This window comes from Rutidosis leptorrhynchoides, chromosome 10, assembly GCF_046630445.1.
Source record: "Rutidosis leptorrhynchoides isolate AG116_Rl617_1_P2 chromosome 10, CSIRO_AGI_Rlap_v1, whole genome shotgun sequence".
NCBI classification, from domain to species: domain Eukaryota; kingdom Viridiplantae; phylum Streptophyta; class Magnoliopsida; order Asterales; family Asteraceae; genus Rutidosis; species Rutidosis leptorrhynchoides.
Genome location: NC_092342.1, coordinates 256686124 through 256704620, shown reverse-complemented (window position 1 = coordinate 256704620; position 18497 = coordinate 256686124). Strand labels below are relative to the sequence as shown.

Here is an 18497-nt window from a genome sequence, read left to right as displayed (position 1 = left end):
GAGCTAAACACGAGATTCTGGCTTGGTGAGCATATTTGTCGATTTGTTTCTTTTTATGTTTAACTCATATATATTGTAACCATAACTACCTGTAACATTGAGCACGAAAATAGTTGGAAAAAAATCTCCTGTTTGCGCTTGTGGACTAAACCATTCTCCATATTTGAAGTTGAGATATATATAATGACGTAAAATTCTTGTGTCGTTTATGTTTTATTTATAGTGTAGCTTTAATTATTCATTTGTTGTTATGGGTTTGTGATTCTAAACAATCACTTGTTTTGTTTAAGTCCATAAATATAATTCTTAAACGATAAAACTACCATACTTGAGTAATAAATTGTATCAAACATACCGAAACATATCTTTAATGTTCTTTGAAACGAATCCAACATTGTCTTTATGTATATATGTATCCATGTGAAATAAAGTCATACATACTCCGATAATTTGTCATCTGTATTCATTTGTTGTTATGGGTTTGTGATTCTAAACAATCACTTGTTTTGTATTAAGTCCATAAATGTAATTATTAAACGATAAACTACCATACTTGATTAATAAATTGTATCAAACATACCGAAACATATCTGTAATGTTCTTTGAAACGAATCCAACATAGTCTTTATGTATATATGTATCCATGTGAAATAAAGTCATACATACTCCGATAATTTGTCATCTGTATTCAATCCACAATTTTTTCACATCATATATATATATATATATATATATATATATATATATATATATATATATATATATATATATATATATCCACTATTAATTCATCATCTATATTCAATTAAATGAAAGGAATCTGATGAATATCTAATGAATTGAACATCCATTGCAATTCCGACCCTTAATTGTAAAAGTAGCTTCAAAATTACTCTAGATTTTGATTGGCCCACATATTTAATTTGTTATTAATTCATCATCTATATTCAATTAAATGAAAGGAATCTGATGAATATCTAATGAATTGAACATCCATTGCAATTCCGACCATTAATTGTAAAAGTAGCTTCAAAATTACTCTAGATTTTGATTGGCCCACATATTTAATTTGTTAGTTAATCATTAACTGCAGTCATTATCTTAATTACCCTCCTCCTAATTACCACACACTAATCACGATATATATACCCACATCACTAGTATAGAAAAAGCACAAAATACTTAATTATTTCTACATATCCTTAACACACTTAACAATTATTAATCAGCTATATGGCTTCTTGCTTTCTCAAAGTTTTGCTCTTTGTCATGCTTTATTTGCTACTAACTGCAGAGTCTAACACATCAATGCATACAGCAACCACCAGGGACTACAACTTTGATGTATTTTGTTTCTCTGCTCATTATTGCTTATCTTTATATTATTTTTACTACAATATTTCACACTGAAACTTTACTTAAATTCGATAGATACGGCTTCAAACTGCCACGCGATTGTGCGAAACAAAAAACATAGTCACGGTGAATGGCCAATTCCCAGGACCTCAAATCGTCGCCAATGAAGGCGATTCGATTTCAGTTAAAGTAACTAACTATGTCCAACACAATATCACAATTCATTGGTATGCATTGTAAACTTTTCATTCAATTTTCTTAAATACTTATTGTAAATTACACTCATGCATACATATTTTTGTAATATTATTGCGTTGAGTGTGCGCTTGTAGGCATGGAATTCGGCAAGTTAGGACAGGATGGGCAGATGGTCCTGCATATATAACACAATGTCCCATTCAAAAAGGGCAAACATACACATATAAGTTCACTATTTTGGGCCAAAGAGGGACGTTGTTCTGGCACGCCCACATTTCATGGTTACGAGCCACAGTTTATGGACCGATTATTGTGCTTCCGAAACACGGTGTTCCTTACCCTTTTGCTAAACCTCATAAGGAAGTCCCCATCATCTTTGGTAAGTAGATGTCCTTATTATAATGCGTTACGTAGGTAACATTGTTGGTTTTTTGTATTTATTTGGAGTAAGTTTTCGCTATGGCACATTGTTTTGCAGGTGAATGGTGGAAAGCTGATACCGAAACAGTTATAAATCAGGCTATGCAAGCTGGTGGAGTACCAAATATTTCTGATGCTTATACCATCAACGGTCTCCCTGGAATTTCGTACGAATGCTCTGGTAACCGTAACGCGCACTACTAGCTATTACATATACAAATTTAAAGTTTTAACCAAAATAAGCAATAAGGATACTTACTGTCAGGGTCGTCCTTAATTTTAAGGGTCCTGTTTAATAAGCAAAAAAAGGCACTTTGTATACGAAAGTTTTTCATATATATAAGAATAAGTTCTTTAATACTAAAAAAAAAACATACAGTAATATATTGAATATATTGTTGGGTTACATTTTTGGGCCTCTTTAGATTTTGGGCCATGTGCAAGTGCACACCTTACACGCTCCAAAATCCGGCCCTGTATATGTATAATGTTTATAATTGAATAACTTTGGAATGTCTTTGAATCTGATATAGACTGGCTTTTGCAGATGCATATAAGCTTGAGGTGAAACCAGGACGAACATATCTTCTTCGATTAATCAATGCAGCTCTGAATGATGAATTGTTTTTCAGCATTGCGAATCATACACTCACAGTGGTTGAAGTTGACGCAGTCTACACAAAACCATTCGATACAGACGTTGTTCTACTAACACCAGGACAAACAACTAATGTTCTTCTAACAACAAGTCCCAAATCGCAAAATTTCATGTTCCTCATGGTTGCTAGTCCTTATAAAACAGGCCCCGCACGATTTGACAAATCGAAAACAATTGGAATCCTTGAATACTCAAATACAAATAAGATTACCACGAATAAACCTTTCTTCGAACCATCACTTCCTAACTATAACGACACAAATTTCGCAACAAAATTCAGTAAAAAACTAAGGAGCTTGGAAAACAACAAAGTTCCTAAACAAGTTGACAAACATTATTTCTTCACAGTTGGCTTAGGATTGACTCCTTGTAATCAAAATCAAAAATGTCCAGGACCAAATAATACTAAACTTGTAGGTGCTGTTAATAACGTTACGTTTGTGGAACCAAAAACCGCTCTACTTCAATCTCATTTCTTTAACAAATCAAAAGGTGTTTACAATACTGATTTTCCAACAAACCCGTTAGTCCAGTTTGATTACACAGGCATACCACCGAAAAATATGTTGACAAAAAACGGAACAAAAGTTGCGGTTCTTCCATTTAACACAAGATTAGAGTTAGTAATGCAAGATACAAGCATCATTGGTCCTGAGAGCCACCCTATGCATCTACATGGACATAACTTTTTTGTAGTTGGACAAGGATTTGGGGACTATGATGCTAAAAAAGATCCAAAAAACTTCAATCTTTTCGATCCTGTTCAACGAAACACCGTTAGTGTTCCTGCAGGCGGATGGGTTGCTATTAGGTTTACTGCAAATAATCCAGGTGAATTTCTATATCATTATGACAAGTTACAAGATTAGCTCTATACAATGGCGGATTTAAGAATGCTTTGCTATGGGGCAAAACGTTTAGTTTAGTAATTGGAAAAAATATATAAACTAATAATCACTTAAATCATAAAAAATTTAACATATAAACAAATACACTAAAAAATACGGTTGTGGGGGGCGACTGACCCAGTTGCTCTACACTGGATGTATATGCCCCTAGCTCTATATATAGTTTATATACTAAACTAAGTTAACTTTTGTGTAAATAGGTGTTTGGTTTATGCATTGTCATCTGGAAGTGCATACGAGTTGGGGACTAACAATGGCATGGATTGTAATGGACGGGAAGAAACCGAACGAAAAGTTACCACCTCCACCTTCTGATCTACCAAAATGTTAATGGATCGATACGTTCTTCTTTGTTTGTTATTGTTTTCATAGCTTCTTAGCTAATTTCTTAAGTTGGTCATATTTATGTCAACAATTTTTCAGCATAAGAGTGAAAAGTAAGGAAATAAAGATTGTATCTATTGCTATATGTAGTAATTAGCATACTTTAAATTCCAAATGGACTTTTGTTACTTGCATATTGGACCTCTATGTTTGTATCACCAATGAAGCACAAGAAAATTAATAGCACAATTAGCTCAAATTTAGCAATGCACGAATTCAACAGATTATATTGTAAATTAAAGGGAAATTGCCTAAAATATACTTTTTTCAAAGTTTTTTTTAAAAAAATACACCTTTTTCAAAAAAATTGACAATATACACCATTAGGTCGAACATCATTTTGGTTGACTACCTTGTAACTTGGTCGTCCACATCATTTTTCAAGGTGGTCGACCAACCTTCATTGAAAGATTGGTCGACCACAGTATATAAATGGTCGACTCCTATTTTTTCTCTTTCTTCCCTACTTTCTGACAATGCATAGATAACCACATAGCCATCACCATCAACATTTTATTTTTATATTTTTTTACAGTAGACCATGGTTTTAGTTTCATCAACACCTTCATTTTTTGCCTTTTGTATTAGAAATGTGCACCATTTTACAGTCAATCAAAGTTACCTTTAATTTTTAAGACTTTCAGAGGTGACCTGTGAATATAACTCCGACGAACATTCCGATGAGTTACCCGTCAGAGCGTGTCAGAGATCCGAAGATGGTGGGATTTGTTTTGTTTCGTTCGGAAAACGATTTCGAGTTTAATGGTGTCGGTGGTGTCATCTAAATCATTCAAAGACGAGTTCAAAATCTTGAATTAAATGTTGGGGTGTTTTTGAATCTTAAACTAGAGAGAAATTTATATGCAGGGAAAAAAGATAGTGAGAGAAGACATCAAGTACACATATTGACTTTTTGAAAAGTTAGTGTGTCTTTAAAATGTATTGCCTAGAGTAGGGGTGTTCAAAATATTCGAATCCGAAATCCGAATCCGAATTATCCGAAATCCGAATCCGAAAATATCCGAAAAATCGGATATCCGAAAATTCGGATATCCGAAAATCGGATATCCGATTTTTTGGATTCGGATATCGGATGGAGTTTTTAACATTTTCGGATATTCGGATATCCGAATATCCGAAAATTTCTAAAAAATCCGAAAAATATCCGAAATATCCGAAAAATATCCGAAATATCCGAAAATTATCCGAATATCCGAAAAATTATCCGAAAATATTCGAAGTTCTTCAAAAATATCGGATATTCGGATAATCCGATATCCGAATCCGAAATTTCGAATATCCGAAAATCGGATATCCGAAATTTCGGATTCGAATTTCGGATGGGTTTTTCACTATCCGAATTTTCGGATATCCGAAAATTCGGATATCCGAATTTCGGATATCCGAAAATGAACACCCCTAGCCTAGAGTGTATATAGGAGTCGACCATTTCTATATGGTGGTCGACCAATAATGCAATGAAGGTTGGTCGACCACCTTGAAAAATGAGGTGGTCGACCAAGCTATAAAGTAGTCGACCAAAGTGATGTTCGACCTAATGGTGTATATTGCCAATTTTTTTGAAAAAGGTGTATTTTTTTAAAAAACTTTGGAAAAAAAGTATATTTGAGGCAATTCCCCTAAATTAAATTAAATGAGTATATAGCATATGTAGTAAGCCTACTCCAAAAACCAAATTGGCTTGTGTTACTTGCATATTGGACCTCTATGTTTGTATCACCGATGAAGCACATGAAAATTAATAGCACAATTAGCTCAAATTTAGCAATGCACGAATTCAACAGATTATATTGTAAATTTAATGAGTATATTAAGGCTTAAAAAACTTCTTAAATAACTCCATATTGAAGCTAGAACATTATAGAAAGAACTGGGCTTCTTTATACTTGGGTTTGGGCCGTTGTTAAGTCCAAAGGCCAACTTTAATTCTTAGCTGGTTAACATATTATTCTAGCCATTGATTTGATTTGATAAATATTTACTTAAAGTATTATGTAGCTAAATTAGTCTTATTACTTAACAAGGTTTATATGGAATGTTTTCCTAGCGATGAAAGAAAATATTAGATTCTTTTAAACAACTATCCCCCATTCCTCCTTAGCTGTTTATATCCCTACTTTTCTTGTTACTCTTCCAAAGAATCAATAGTGAAAAGAAAAAAAACAAAAAAAATTACAAAAGGCAACAAAGCATGCAAAAAACTTCACTAAATATTATTCCAAAAGACAAGCTTTTCCTTTTCGACATGAACCCCATATATTAATCAAACACCCTCTAACATTTAATTCCAACACTTTCAAAACACACAACTTTCCATACTATTCCCTTTTTTTTATTCAACTTTGTCACAATGGTTAACAAAGGTGTTGGTGCGTTTGTTTGTCTCGCCATTATCGCATTGGATATAACCGCAGGTATACTAGGGATCAGAGCTGAAGCAGCCCAGAATCAGGTAATTCGATAAAAGTTTTAGCTACATTTTGTTTTATGAACTTTGTCTGAATGGATTTGTGTTTTTTTTTTATGAAGAATGTAGATTTAATGTTTAACATTTTGCTGCCATGAATAGGAAAAGCATTTGAGGTTGTGGTTGTTTGAGTGCAAAGAACCGAGCCAGGATGCATATAGGCTCGGGTTTGCAGCAATTGTGCTGTTGATCATAGCCCATGTATTGGCTAATTTGTTAAGTGGTTGCACTGCTTGTAGTCATGAAGAGATCCATAAAGCTTCTCTTGGTAGACAATTGTCATTAATCTCTCTCTTCTTTACATGGTACACTTCAATATCCTCTCTGTTAGGGATTAATATTAGGAATTGTAAATGTTGCTAGTGCATAATGCATATATGTATCGTCAATTAAAGAAGTATATGTAGGTAGTCAAAGTTTATTAGTAAAAATTATCAGAATTTTTGCCGTTAACGTCAATATAACTGTTAATATGTTATATATTATGATATATATATTGTATTTAACGTGACAATTATTAAATTGTACAATTTATGCATGTTAACAATCTGTTAGGGGTGTTTGGATTTGCGTTTTAAAAACTGATTATGCATTTTGGATAATCATAATCAAATAATCAGCGATATAAAAACGTGATTCAGATTAATAGTGTTTGAATTTGATTATGTTGTTTGATGACGTAAATAATCAGTTATTTGAGTGTGTGGAAAAATCAGATTATTTGTAACTTAAGATGTAAAATTACCATAAAAGTCACCCTTTTTAAAAATAATCAAATAAATAAATCTATTAGGTAATAAACTTTCTTATGAATTAAAATATGTTTTAAGGGGGTAATAATGGAAAAAAGATTAAGAGAAGTAATTGCCAAAAACGCTGATTCCATGCAGCAACTCCCTCCTTGCTTTTCAATTTTTGCGTTTTGGGCATTCAAAAACGTAATTAATTGATTTTTACATGTATTTTGACAAACACTATTATTTAATTATTTACGATTTGAAAATGCGTGATAATCAAATAATCAACTTTTAATCACAACCCCAAACACCTCAGCTTTCAAATTGGTATAGTGCTTAAAGCTGAAATTATGATTATGATCTAATTTTGCTATTTGAGCAGGATAATCTTGGCCGTTGGATTGGGGATGCTGGTGATCGGGACGAAAGCAAACAACAAATCAAATGCATCGTGTGGACTATCGCATCATCATTTTCTTTCAATCGGAGGGATTTTGTGTTTCGTTCATAGCCTTTTTTCTATCACTTATTACGTTACTGCCACTGCCTCGACTCATTGATCCTAAAAGTCAAATGCTTTTTGACTTTTTCGAAACATGTTTTGCTTTTAGTCTTTTACCCATCCCGATAAAATCCCATTAGCCTGGTTTCATGGAAATTTTTGGTCGTTGTATGATTTGCCCTAATTCAATATAATATTAGTGTATTGAAAGTTTAGGATTTTATTTTATTATTAAGGTAGCTTCATGTAGCATGTTAAAATGTTTGATATTTCATTTATTTTGTATTTATAAGTGTTCATGTAATTTCCAGAAACACCTAAGCTAAAAATTGCATTGATCTATATTCAACGATCCAATTATTTATTATATATTATTATAATTTATTACTAGTTTATAACCCGTGTTTTCGCGGGACTTGAAAAAGAGTTGGTACTTAATTAGATATATTTTTAAAGTAAATGTATATAAATAAAAGTATATACAAAGTTGAAATATAACGATATTAAAAGGTCATTTTTCGAACATGGTATAAGTATGACACATAAAATAAACCATGTAAATAATTTGAATTTTAACTAAAAAGACAAAAAGGTCATCGTATTTGGATTTGATTGCCAAAAATTACTAATTAGTGTGGTAAGTACGTTGAAGTATTCTTTTAAGCAGCTTTGACAATCGTAGTTTACATTTTTAAGTACATATGAATCAAATATAAGCTGTTTTTAAGCGTGCTAACGATAGCAGCAGCGACGAGAGCCACAAATCCCGTATACAAGCGACCCGCCCCCCATATTTTTTCTTACCCATTAGTGCACGTGTACATGTTAAATGGTTAATTTTTTTGCCATGTATGTGACTCGCAAATTTCATGGTGAACGGACAAAACTGCAAATTACAATAAAATTATAATTATCAACTAATCTAAAAGGTTAACACACAAAAAAAAAAAAAAAAAAAAAAAAAAAAAAAAAAAAAAAAAAAAACTTGGAAAATATATGAAAGAGTTCAAAATCAAATGATTTCATAGATATAATGATCTTAAGAATAAAAGATGTTTTTTAAATAACTTCAAATGTTTTAAGAAAAAATTAAAAAATATCATGATTTATTAATAAAATATTATATTATACACATTACTAGTTCACGTAAAAATCTCACCATCCTATTGGCTACATTCAATTACCTTTTATCGTTATACTGTTTCACCCAACCCGAACAGAAAATACCCGACCCAGTACACACAACTGCCCCCATATGTGATTTACTATACCAAAATTGAAATCTAGGTAACTCCATTCCACTCCATCGTCCTTTACATCTCCATCTTAACTTCACCTTCATAATTCATGAATGGTTAAACACTCACACTCTTCCCAAAAAATACTTTACCTTCATCGACAACTACGGTTTGCGATGGGGTCCGTCATCGACTTCTCCTGCCTGAGGTGAGCGATGAATATGAAATTTTAGGGTTTCAGTTTTTTCTGGTCGGTCATCGAAGACTTTGATGTGAAGGCATCGGCCCCTAATTGGGAAGATTATGGTGCTGCAACTTTTTGTTCGTGTTTTGCATCAACAAAAACATTCAATCGACGACTCAAGTAATCGGATTTAGGAAGTTGGAATGAAACTATTCAACTACCAGGTTTGATTTTACATATTTTATAGGGTTTCGGTGTTTAATTTTTTTTTTTTTTTAAGTACAGTTGATGAAGGATTGATTTTACAAATTTTGTAAGGTTCCGCTTGAAACAGTAAGTGGGTTGTTGATTGGTCTGATGTTGTTCTATTACAGCTAGCGAGTACAAACCGGATGTTATTCCAGCATCGGAAGAAAACAAAGAATTGTTGAATGCTAACCTCAAGAAGTTTGATAATAGCGATGTTAATGAAAATGACAGCCTTTGTGGCGGCAACGGCAGCTGATCGTTCATCGGCGAACGTTTCGAGTGATATGCAGTTAAACCTGTAGGGATTGTATAAGGTTGCTACTGAGAGTTCATGTTGTGTTCCTCAACCTTCTGCCATTAAAATGACTGCTAAAAAGCTAAGTGGTACAAAAAAATATATTACTCGGTTATTTTTAGTATTTATACGTTACCACAATTTATTAGAAAGTATTTACTGTATTCGATTATGTTATTTTTATTATTATTGTGTATTTCAAGACTATAGCTTAATTATGTTTGTACTATTCCTGATTATTGATTATTTACCCATCGAATAATCAGTTTAGGAGTTAATGAAATGGTATTTTCACTTTCTTATGTTTTTCCATATTCATATTTGGTGACATTTGCAGGTGTCCATGTGGGATTTGCAGGTGTCCATGTGGGTGCAACTGCCCTATTTACTGACCCGATATCCACATCGGTTATCACCATGGATGAGAGTTGTTGCTCATCAAACGGGCCCTTCGACCGTTTTGATAATGACGGTACAATCTTTTAGTTATAGTTGTTTGCTTCCGTGGTTTGTGTATCCAAAAGTGCTCAAAGGGTATCACGGATATCGATTGCCAAATTAGCTGAGTGATTGTGTTTTAAAGTTAAAATAGTATTATATTAAGTTGAATATACGTAAACATACTAAAAGTTGGTATACAAAATGGAAATTAAGTTGTACTAACTCTTCAATGAAGTGATTTGAAGCTGTATTCATGTGGGAGTTATTAGTGGTGTAACTAAAGTAATAACTTAAACTAATTGATGTTATATGGATACAAACAAGTAGGACTAATTAAGAAGATCAGATAACAAATAACATAAAACAGGTAATAGAATTCACATAAAAGTAACAATGACGTTCCTTAAGCGGATATATGTATGTGTGTTATTATCATTGCTCTGAGCCACGTTCATTAAGCAGATCTACGTATTGTTATCCCCATTTTTATATGGTTGTTTGATTGGGTTGATGTCTTCATTTCTTTAGTTTCAGATCAGTGAATAAATCAAACAAAAGAAGAGACCTTCTCACTTGGCGATTGGCGCCTAAAGCGCGACCAGCAGTTCCTCCTATGAGACAATTACATTTTTTTTTTATTAATTATAATCATCTACTTCTTTATTAAATAGTACTTCGTACATCTGTAATGGCTGCCAGTGGATACAACATGTTACCAAATATTTCAGGTATACGCTTAGGACAACTGTGACGACAAAAGCTTCCAGAACTTTTACTACTCTAACCACAACCCATTTTACTCTTATAAAGACCTGCTCGAAATAAATTGAGAATGCTTTTTTAATATATAGCCCTACCTATTGATTTATGATGGACGACAGATGGGAATTGGGTGTTAATTTGATAATTTAGTTGTTACTTGTCATTTTTGTGATCTTTTAATTTTTCTAGACGGTTGATTTCCTGAATCTTATCATGCTTCCTCGCCTTTGCTGTATTAACATGATGGTACTTATAGGCTATCATTTTGTAACAGCGTTCATAGGTCATTGAGGTACAAATGACCACCCTGCGTTAACGTGCACACCTGAGTACAAGGAAGGCATTATATTTGTAAGTTACCACTCATACCACTGTAGGATAGCTTCAACATATTTTATTGTAATTCTTCTGATTTTGTATAACATAAATTAACAAGCCTATGTTATCCGCAGTTTAATGTCATGTTAAATTCGGAATATGTATAAAGTGAATTGTTAAGAAGTAGTACTAATAGTTAAATTAGACTGAAGTTGTTGTCATGTAGGACTAATTTTTATGATATAATGCAAGGTTATGGCGAAAAAAGATCATGAGCATTTGCTTCTCTACACTTGGATATCAGTTTAATTAGCCTGATCACGATAACAAATGTAAGTCACGACACCACTATTACCTAAATCAATATATATTATGAGTAGTTGTTTACAGGTACTATTTTACTATCATCATTGTTGTTTATACTTTTTTGGTTTTATGTGAAATTGATTCACATTTTGGAGTGCATATAATGTTTGTAGTTCGTGTGCTCAAATAGAAAGCATTGTTCAAGATTTGCCAACTATTATGGAAGATGATGTTGAGTCACCCTTTGAAGGTCCAGTTAGCCTTAAGTCAGAAGGTATGTAATTGGTTTAATGTATGCAAGTATATATCTTGCGTATACTCTCTGTGATTGACAATACCTTAGGTCCCAACTATGTGCTTAGTTAACAGTGCTTTGAATTATGTAAGAATGACAACCACACTTTTTGAATTTGCAAGCACACTCTCACATGCAAGAATCGCAAGCAGCCAATTTTGTTGTATGCGTCGAACTTTTGTGCTATTGTAAGAGGCAATTTTGTTGTATTGAAAAACACCCGCCGCAACGCGCGGGTGACCACAACCCTCATTTAATCTATTTAAGTCCAATATAAAATTTACTTGTAATCATGATTGTTTTAATTAGTCTTATCAATTTATTTATTAATATTTGAGAAAATTTAAGTAGCAGCAAATTTTAAAGTTCACAAGATATTCTTTTAATTTAAAAATTAGTAGAGCTTTTCATGGGATTTGAATTTAGATTTAGATCAACTTTTAACTAAGAGGATATAAGGGTATAGTTGATAAAATTTGGCTTAGCAAATATATCATTAAGGTTTGATTTAATGGCGCTCATTCATAATTAATTTTTAATCTAAGGGTTATCCTTTTGTCATCTAATCTTTTGATCAAGATTATTTGGTAATATTGACTTTGTTATAATATATATATAAGACCTGCGGAATCGCGGGTTTCGTCCAATAAAATTTTGAAGTATATTTTAAATTATGTGTTAGCTCAAGTAAATATTTGACACAAATGTTGTATAATAAACAATTGAAAGCAAGTGTGTAGTGAAACAAAATATGTAAATATCAATTAAGTATAATGCGATCCTTAAACAGAAGTAAAGTTCAATTGTTTAAAAAAAAAAAAAAATTATAACACCAAGTTGTATATCACGATAGTAGAGTATGAAGTTGTAGCTAAGTCTGTTTGTGACGACTTTCCTATAGATTATTCAATGCAACAAAGCGTTTGAAGTATCATTAAGTGTCAATACCGAAGCTACAAATTGTTTTTCTTCAAATATCCTTCGCATATGGTCAATAAGGTTGTTCAGTTGCATTTGGGGTCAATGCTGCAAACATCACTAGTACGTTTGACGTTGCAAACTTCAGTATGTTGAAATACATCAGCAGATTACTTTATAATTAGTTTTCTTATCACAAGTAATAGTATATAATATATTGGCAAAGAACATTTGTGGCACCAAGTAAAAAAGGTGTTACGGTTATTATAGCACAAACTTCCGATGTGAATAGCTAAAGGATCACATCATGGACACATAGTATGAAATTTGTCAAGGTGCCAAAGATTTGACACTAAAAGGCAAATGAAAAAAATTAAGAATATAAACATAAAGACATGCATGACAGACTATATTGTGCAGTTATAATGGGGTCAGGGGCACCATGCATCTTGTTTACACATGACCGATGGAACACTAGTGCCTAGACCTAGAGCCATTTTAGCTGCCCATTGTGTATAGGCTCGACAAGGTGCTTTGGATTCATACTACATTGGCCTATACTCATTTTAGAATTGTACATATACCTTTCTTAAGTTCACAATGGAAATCCATTTGAGTTTTTATGTAAAACGCACCATATTTTTTGTAAATGTATGTACATGATGAACCGATGATGGAATCTCACATGGTTACTTGACCATGAAAGAACTACGCACTTGGTATAAAATCTCCAACTTCCCTCGTTCTTGCTTTCGTTCCTGGCGTACAAAGTTCTCACATAGTTAATATATGAACTTCCTAATGGTAAGAATCTGGAATAAATTATAAATTAATAATTAATAACAAATAAAGTATTCCAAATCACATCTTTAAAGGATGACTACTTGTCTTACACACAGTGACACAACTTCGTTAGTCAGCCCACAATTTAACTTCATCTGTATATTTTCTTCCTTCTGGAGTTTCTTTCCTGCACCGAGTAACATACTCTGGCAAGCTGTAAGTTGATTACCACCCGCATCTGCACACACTAAAACATGGTGTTTAGTATTATAATTGACATTACATTGTGTGCATTCATGAAGATTCAAAAATCAAAATTGATAAAATATATAATCCCTGATACACATATTTATATTATCTAACAAATCATTACTATTATTATTTTTATCAAAACTATTTACTCCGTATTAACAAAGTATAACATATCATTATGACTTTCAATATTCCTTTAAAATACGATAACAAAGTCATTATGACAAATTTCCCTCAAATTTATAGTTGGATAATCGAAAACTATAGCCTTTTATGAGCAGCAGGTAAAGAGATTAAATAGCTTTAATCGGTTACTAAACTATGGCCTTTTATGACTTTCAACCCATTGTGATCCGAATTTAGGGATGGCAATGGATCTAAAAAAATCCGAGATCCGCGGATACCCACGCCCGTGATGGGTGGATAAAATCCAAAATCTTTACCCGCGGGTGGGCGATGGATGTAATCTTGTACCCGCAGACGGGTCGTGGGTGGGTGATGGATGTAATAGATCCGTTGCGGGTAAAATCCGATCCGAAAATCCGTAATACCCGTTTGAATAATCCGCGGATATACCCGTTCTAAATGAGCGAAAATAACTCTAGTAATTCGTCAACGTACTTTATGATTAGTTTTAGCAACTAAATTTTAATTGTTAATTTTAAACATTCTAACTTCGCATATATTACTAAGAAAAGTATAACTAATATTATATGTTTTCTCTATTTATTATATCATAAACATGAATATATTATTGGATGATGTTTTTTATGTCACTTTGAATTACATAATGATATTTATTTTTGAATATATTTATTTACATATACTTCATGAATAAGATCTGCGGGTAAACCCGTGACCCGCGAATATCCGTGAATACGGGTGATGGATCTAAAATTAAATCCGTTAACCAAGATCCGCGGATTAATGGATCGTAAAAAAATCCGCGGGAGCGGGTGATGGATGCAGTAGATCCGCGTTCACGACCCGCGAGTGCCATTTCTAGATCCGATTTATGATTTTTTGACGTTTTAACCGGTTACGAAACCTACACAAAATAAAATAGACTACCTTCGAATTACCAGGGTTGGAATTCTCATTATAGGCTCCTCAAGCTTGACAAGCTGATGTGAGTAAGATGCACAATCACCTTTTCATTCTTTAGTAATCATCCATCCAAACAATCAATCACCAATGGAAATATACCCGATCAACAAAAATCTCGACCACGACCTCATTATCGACTTCCTTAGTATCGTTCCATCCAAAAACATCTTTCTTCATTATAGACAGCTTATAATCGTCATCCTGTCCAAGTTCCGTCGGTCTCAATAAATCACAAATAAGAAAACATTAGATGCTTAAACAATAAATTGTCTTCCAAGTAAGCAACTTCAAATTAGCTTATGTAATATTCCTCTATATTGTTTTAATGTTATAGATAACAGTAATATACATAGAGAAACACCACTTATGGTGATATATGATTCAAAGTTCAAACTACAATTCTTGATGAATGCATTTTCAATGCTTCAGGGTTGTCTATAAGAATCTCAACAGCATCACCAACTTTGGTCTGAATAAAGAAACTAAATATTAATGTCTTCAATTCAAGGCAACAACTATTTTAATTTGAAACAATAGTTTCTAACAATTATTATCAACTAAAAAGCAACAACTACGTAAACTTGTGGATATTTACTCGCTACGAATAACTATAGTGTAGTACTCACCGATGAAACTGTGACATCCTTTCCGCAACCTTCTCTACACATCAAATAACTTTTAACCTATATCAAAAATGTAGTACATCCGTAGCGAGTAATTCAATACAAAAAGTTGATTTATTTACCTACGCATATTATCAAAACATTGGGTGATCTTTGAAAATCCAATCAATCCTTTAGATATTTAAGCAATCAAAAACACGGATGTATAACACTATTAAATGTGGAACAGTACATAATAGAAAAATCATGGATGGATAGCACCTGATTTCTAACCTGTATGGCCAGTTCTTATAGCTCAACTACGTTAATTGTGCTTATTATTGATTCCTCCAGTTCACTTTAGAAGAACAACCTGATATAAGTAACAAAATGGGCCACAAATCAACAACAAAATGGTTTAAAATGATATAAGTAACAAAATGGACCACAAATCAACAACTCAATTGTGTCCCGCAGAAACACGCATGCCACTCTTATACAAATGTACAGTCACACATATTATATACACATTATCTTAAGTGAGACTCAAACATCTGATTTTAATAATAACTTATAACATTAAAAGCATATATAAAAAGTACCTTCTACATCCAGTTTTATCACAGTCGATGATTTTATTTTTGTATATCATAATTCACTTTGAAAACATAAGGAAGAGAAAGAAAATAAAAAAAAAAATAAAAAATTAATAAACTGGACGCTTATTGCTAACGTTCCAAACTGAAGACCGGACTCTTGCAGCTCTTGTCATCTAAAGTTTTGCCTGGCACACGAAATTTGTGAATTACACAATATAAACAGCCAAAAGTTATATATGAGTGTTACAAATTAATTGGACATCACAGAAATTAAAAAAGAAACTATATATATCATAAATGTAAGGACTTGTAAAAAACTCTAAGTTGGCCTTTTAACAAAAGGATTGTCCAACAATTTTTATATAAGAGGTAAGACTTGAATTTTTTTCATGCAGTAGCCTTTTAAAAAAATGCGTGAAATCGCACACTACAGCCGCTGTTCTATGAAAAGTCTAACATAAACTTTAAGACATATATCACCATAAGCGAAACCTTATTCTAAAATTTTTACTGCATATAATATTTAATCATCATAAATGTAAATTGTTTACTAAAATTATCTGATATTACTCGTGTAGTTGTGTTAACCTAATCTTCACCACCCAACAGTGCAGTAGACTGTAGTGAAGTTACTTTACCAACTAACAAACATTTATCAAAGTCTGAAGTTACCCAAGAAAACATGAACAATCTGGTGACAAAATGCACACCATCAAAAGATTGTGCAATCAAGGTTAAAGAACAAAAGCTTGAAAAAACTTGAAGTACCGTTAATATGCAAATAGGTTATGTAACCAAAAAATATACATATCCCATTTTCATTACACCTTTTCAAACAATAGAGAGTTCTGCTTCTTGTGTATGATCATATTTAAGATTCAAGTCCCAAAAACTTATTCAAGCATAAGCAATCAACTAAGAACACGTTTGCAATATGTTCATCCAAAAAGTCATTACAAATTCAAGTGCAAAAGTCAAAAGTATCTCTACACCAATCAGGTTGACCATTAATCATTCGTTAAAGTCAAAGCTTTAAGGTTTCTTGAAAACGACAAATAAGCCCCAATATCTCAATTCATCATATTCCCAAGTAAACATGCATACCAACAAACTAAAAAGGAAAAAGTCAAAAACAGAATTTAAAAGGGTCAAAATCAAACCTTTTGATGATCTTTAGGGATCCCATAACCATTATATAACCTGATAACTGAAGTTATGATGAGCTCAGACCCACTAGTCCTGAGTTCTATACAATTGCTTGTATCATCGGCTAAAACAACCTTGTTCTCACTGGCATCCAGATAACTAACAAAGAAAAGAAGAATATTAGAATGTGGGGAGATTAATATTGATACACATTTTGCAAATTAGATTAGTAAATGTAGCAAAATGGGAATGTGTGGCATGATTACTGGTTAAATGGTAAAATTTGTACAGGCCTGTTGGGTTGAACACAAACGCTTATTGTCTAAATCATAACTAAAATACTTACAATTTCTCAATAAAAAGGTACAAATCGAACAAATACAGATTCACATATAAATATACAAAGATGATACACATACAGTAGCAATTATAATTACAACAATAACTACTGTACAAAACATTACTGATTACGGATTTAAAACCCTAACAAAACTTAGAAACGAAATTAAAGATCGTAAATCAAAAGCCCATAAACAGATACCTCCGATCTCCTTGAGTCGATCAAGCCCTAATTTTAGCCTCTGTACAAAACAATACTCATTACGAATTTAAAAACCTTAACAAAAGTTAAAAACGAAATTAAAGCTCATAAATCAAAAGCCCAGAAACAGATACCTTCGATCTCCTTGAATCGATCAAGCCCTAATTTTAGCATTAGACACGACAATTGTAAAACCTGAAAATCGATTGTAGGAGTCGATGACATGAGGCGATTACATGTTCCGACTGATTGTAGATGTCGATTACCTTTAGCGATTGTAGGTGTTGATGAGTAAGGTTTTAATTTTAATTGCCCGTGTTTTGGGTTATGTAGGGGCAATTTAGGAAGGTATGATTTGGTAGTGTAAATATTGAGTTATAATTATTATATCAAGTGCGAAGAGGATTGGTAGGTGATGGTAATTTCCTTGATCCAATGGTTGAGATTAGGGGAAAAAATTAAATATATCTCTTTTTTGACTTTATTATAATGTATAATAGGGATAGGGATAGGGATAGAGATGGAGATTTCAAAAATAGTAATATAATCTGAACAAGCTTTTAGAAAGTGTAACTTTCTCAAAGCGTACATGTTGATGATATTAATGTAATCTAACGCCTTATATTTTCCTCACAAATCTAATAACATGATTAATCATGTTAAAATATAAATGGAATATATAAATGAAGATGACTTTTATCGTTCAAATCTCGTTCTTTTTCTGTCCTAATTAAGAGTTCATGATACTCAAAACTTATGAGATCAAAATACTTATAGTGATTTCACAAATAAAGGATCAAATTAGATTAT

The 18497-nt window shown here is 32.5% G+C and overlaps 2 protein-coding genes and 2 long non-coding RNA genes across 9 annotated transcripts; 3 read left to right on the top strand and 1 right to left on the bottom strand.

Annotated features, from left to right (window-relative positions):
• The first annotated feature begins 1233 nt into the window (after positions 1-1233).
• Positions 1234-3871, top strand: LOC139870977 (laccase-4-like). Its single transcript, XM_071858736.1, has 6 exons — positions 1234-1344; positions 1432-1583; positions 1689-1933; positions 2033-2161; positions 2522-3463; positions 3741-3871. The coding sequence occupies exons 1-6, from the start codon at positions 1234-1236 to the stop codon at positions 3869-3871; spliced, it is 1710 nt and encodes a 569-aa protein (XP_071714837.1).
• A 2424-nt stretch (positions 3872-6295) lies between these two features.
• Positions 6296-7709, top strand: LOC139871528 (protein VASCULATURE COMPLEXITY AND CONNECTIVITY-like). The gene is made up of 3 exons (XM_071859228.1): positions 6296-6397; positions 6515-6717; positions 7532-7709. Exons 1-3 carry the CDS (start codon positions 6296-6298, stop codon positions 7707-7709), a joined length of 483 nt encoding a protein of 160 aa, XP_071715329.1.
• Positions 7710-8939: 1230 nt separating this feature from the next.
• Positions 8940-11873, top strand: LOC139872068 (uncharacterized). Of its 2 annotated transcripts, XR_011766854.1 has the most exons (5): positions 8940-9297; positions 9448-9706; positions 9976-11171; positions 11391-11470; positions 11618-11873. It is a non-coding gene; the product is annotated as an uncharacterized lncRNA (long non-coding RNA). The 2 variants fall into 2 exon arrangements; XR_011766853.1 differs by having other exon boundaries at positions 11391-11873.
• Positions 11874-13035: 1162 nt separating this feature from the next.
• Positions 13036-17990, bottom strand: LOC139872072 (uncharacterized). 5 transcript variants are annotated; one of them, XR_011766856.1, is made up of 7 exons: positions 17822-17990; positions 17688-17727; positions 17161-17305; positions 15696-15774; positions 14764-15593; positions 13551-13678; positions 13036-13415 (listed from the first exon to the last, which is right to left on the bottom strand). It is a non-coding gene; the product is annotated as an uncharacterized lncRNA (long non-coding RNA). The 5 variants fall into 5 exon arrangements; XR_011766858.1 differs by having other exon boundaries at positions 13037-13415; positions 14764-15482; XR_011766857.1 differs by having other exon boundaries at positions 13551-13687; positions 14764-15774.
• Positions 17991-18497: the final 507 nt, after the last annotated feature.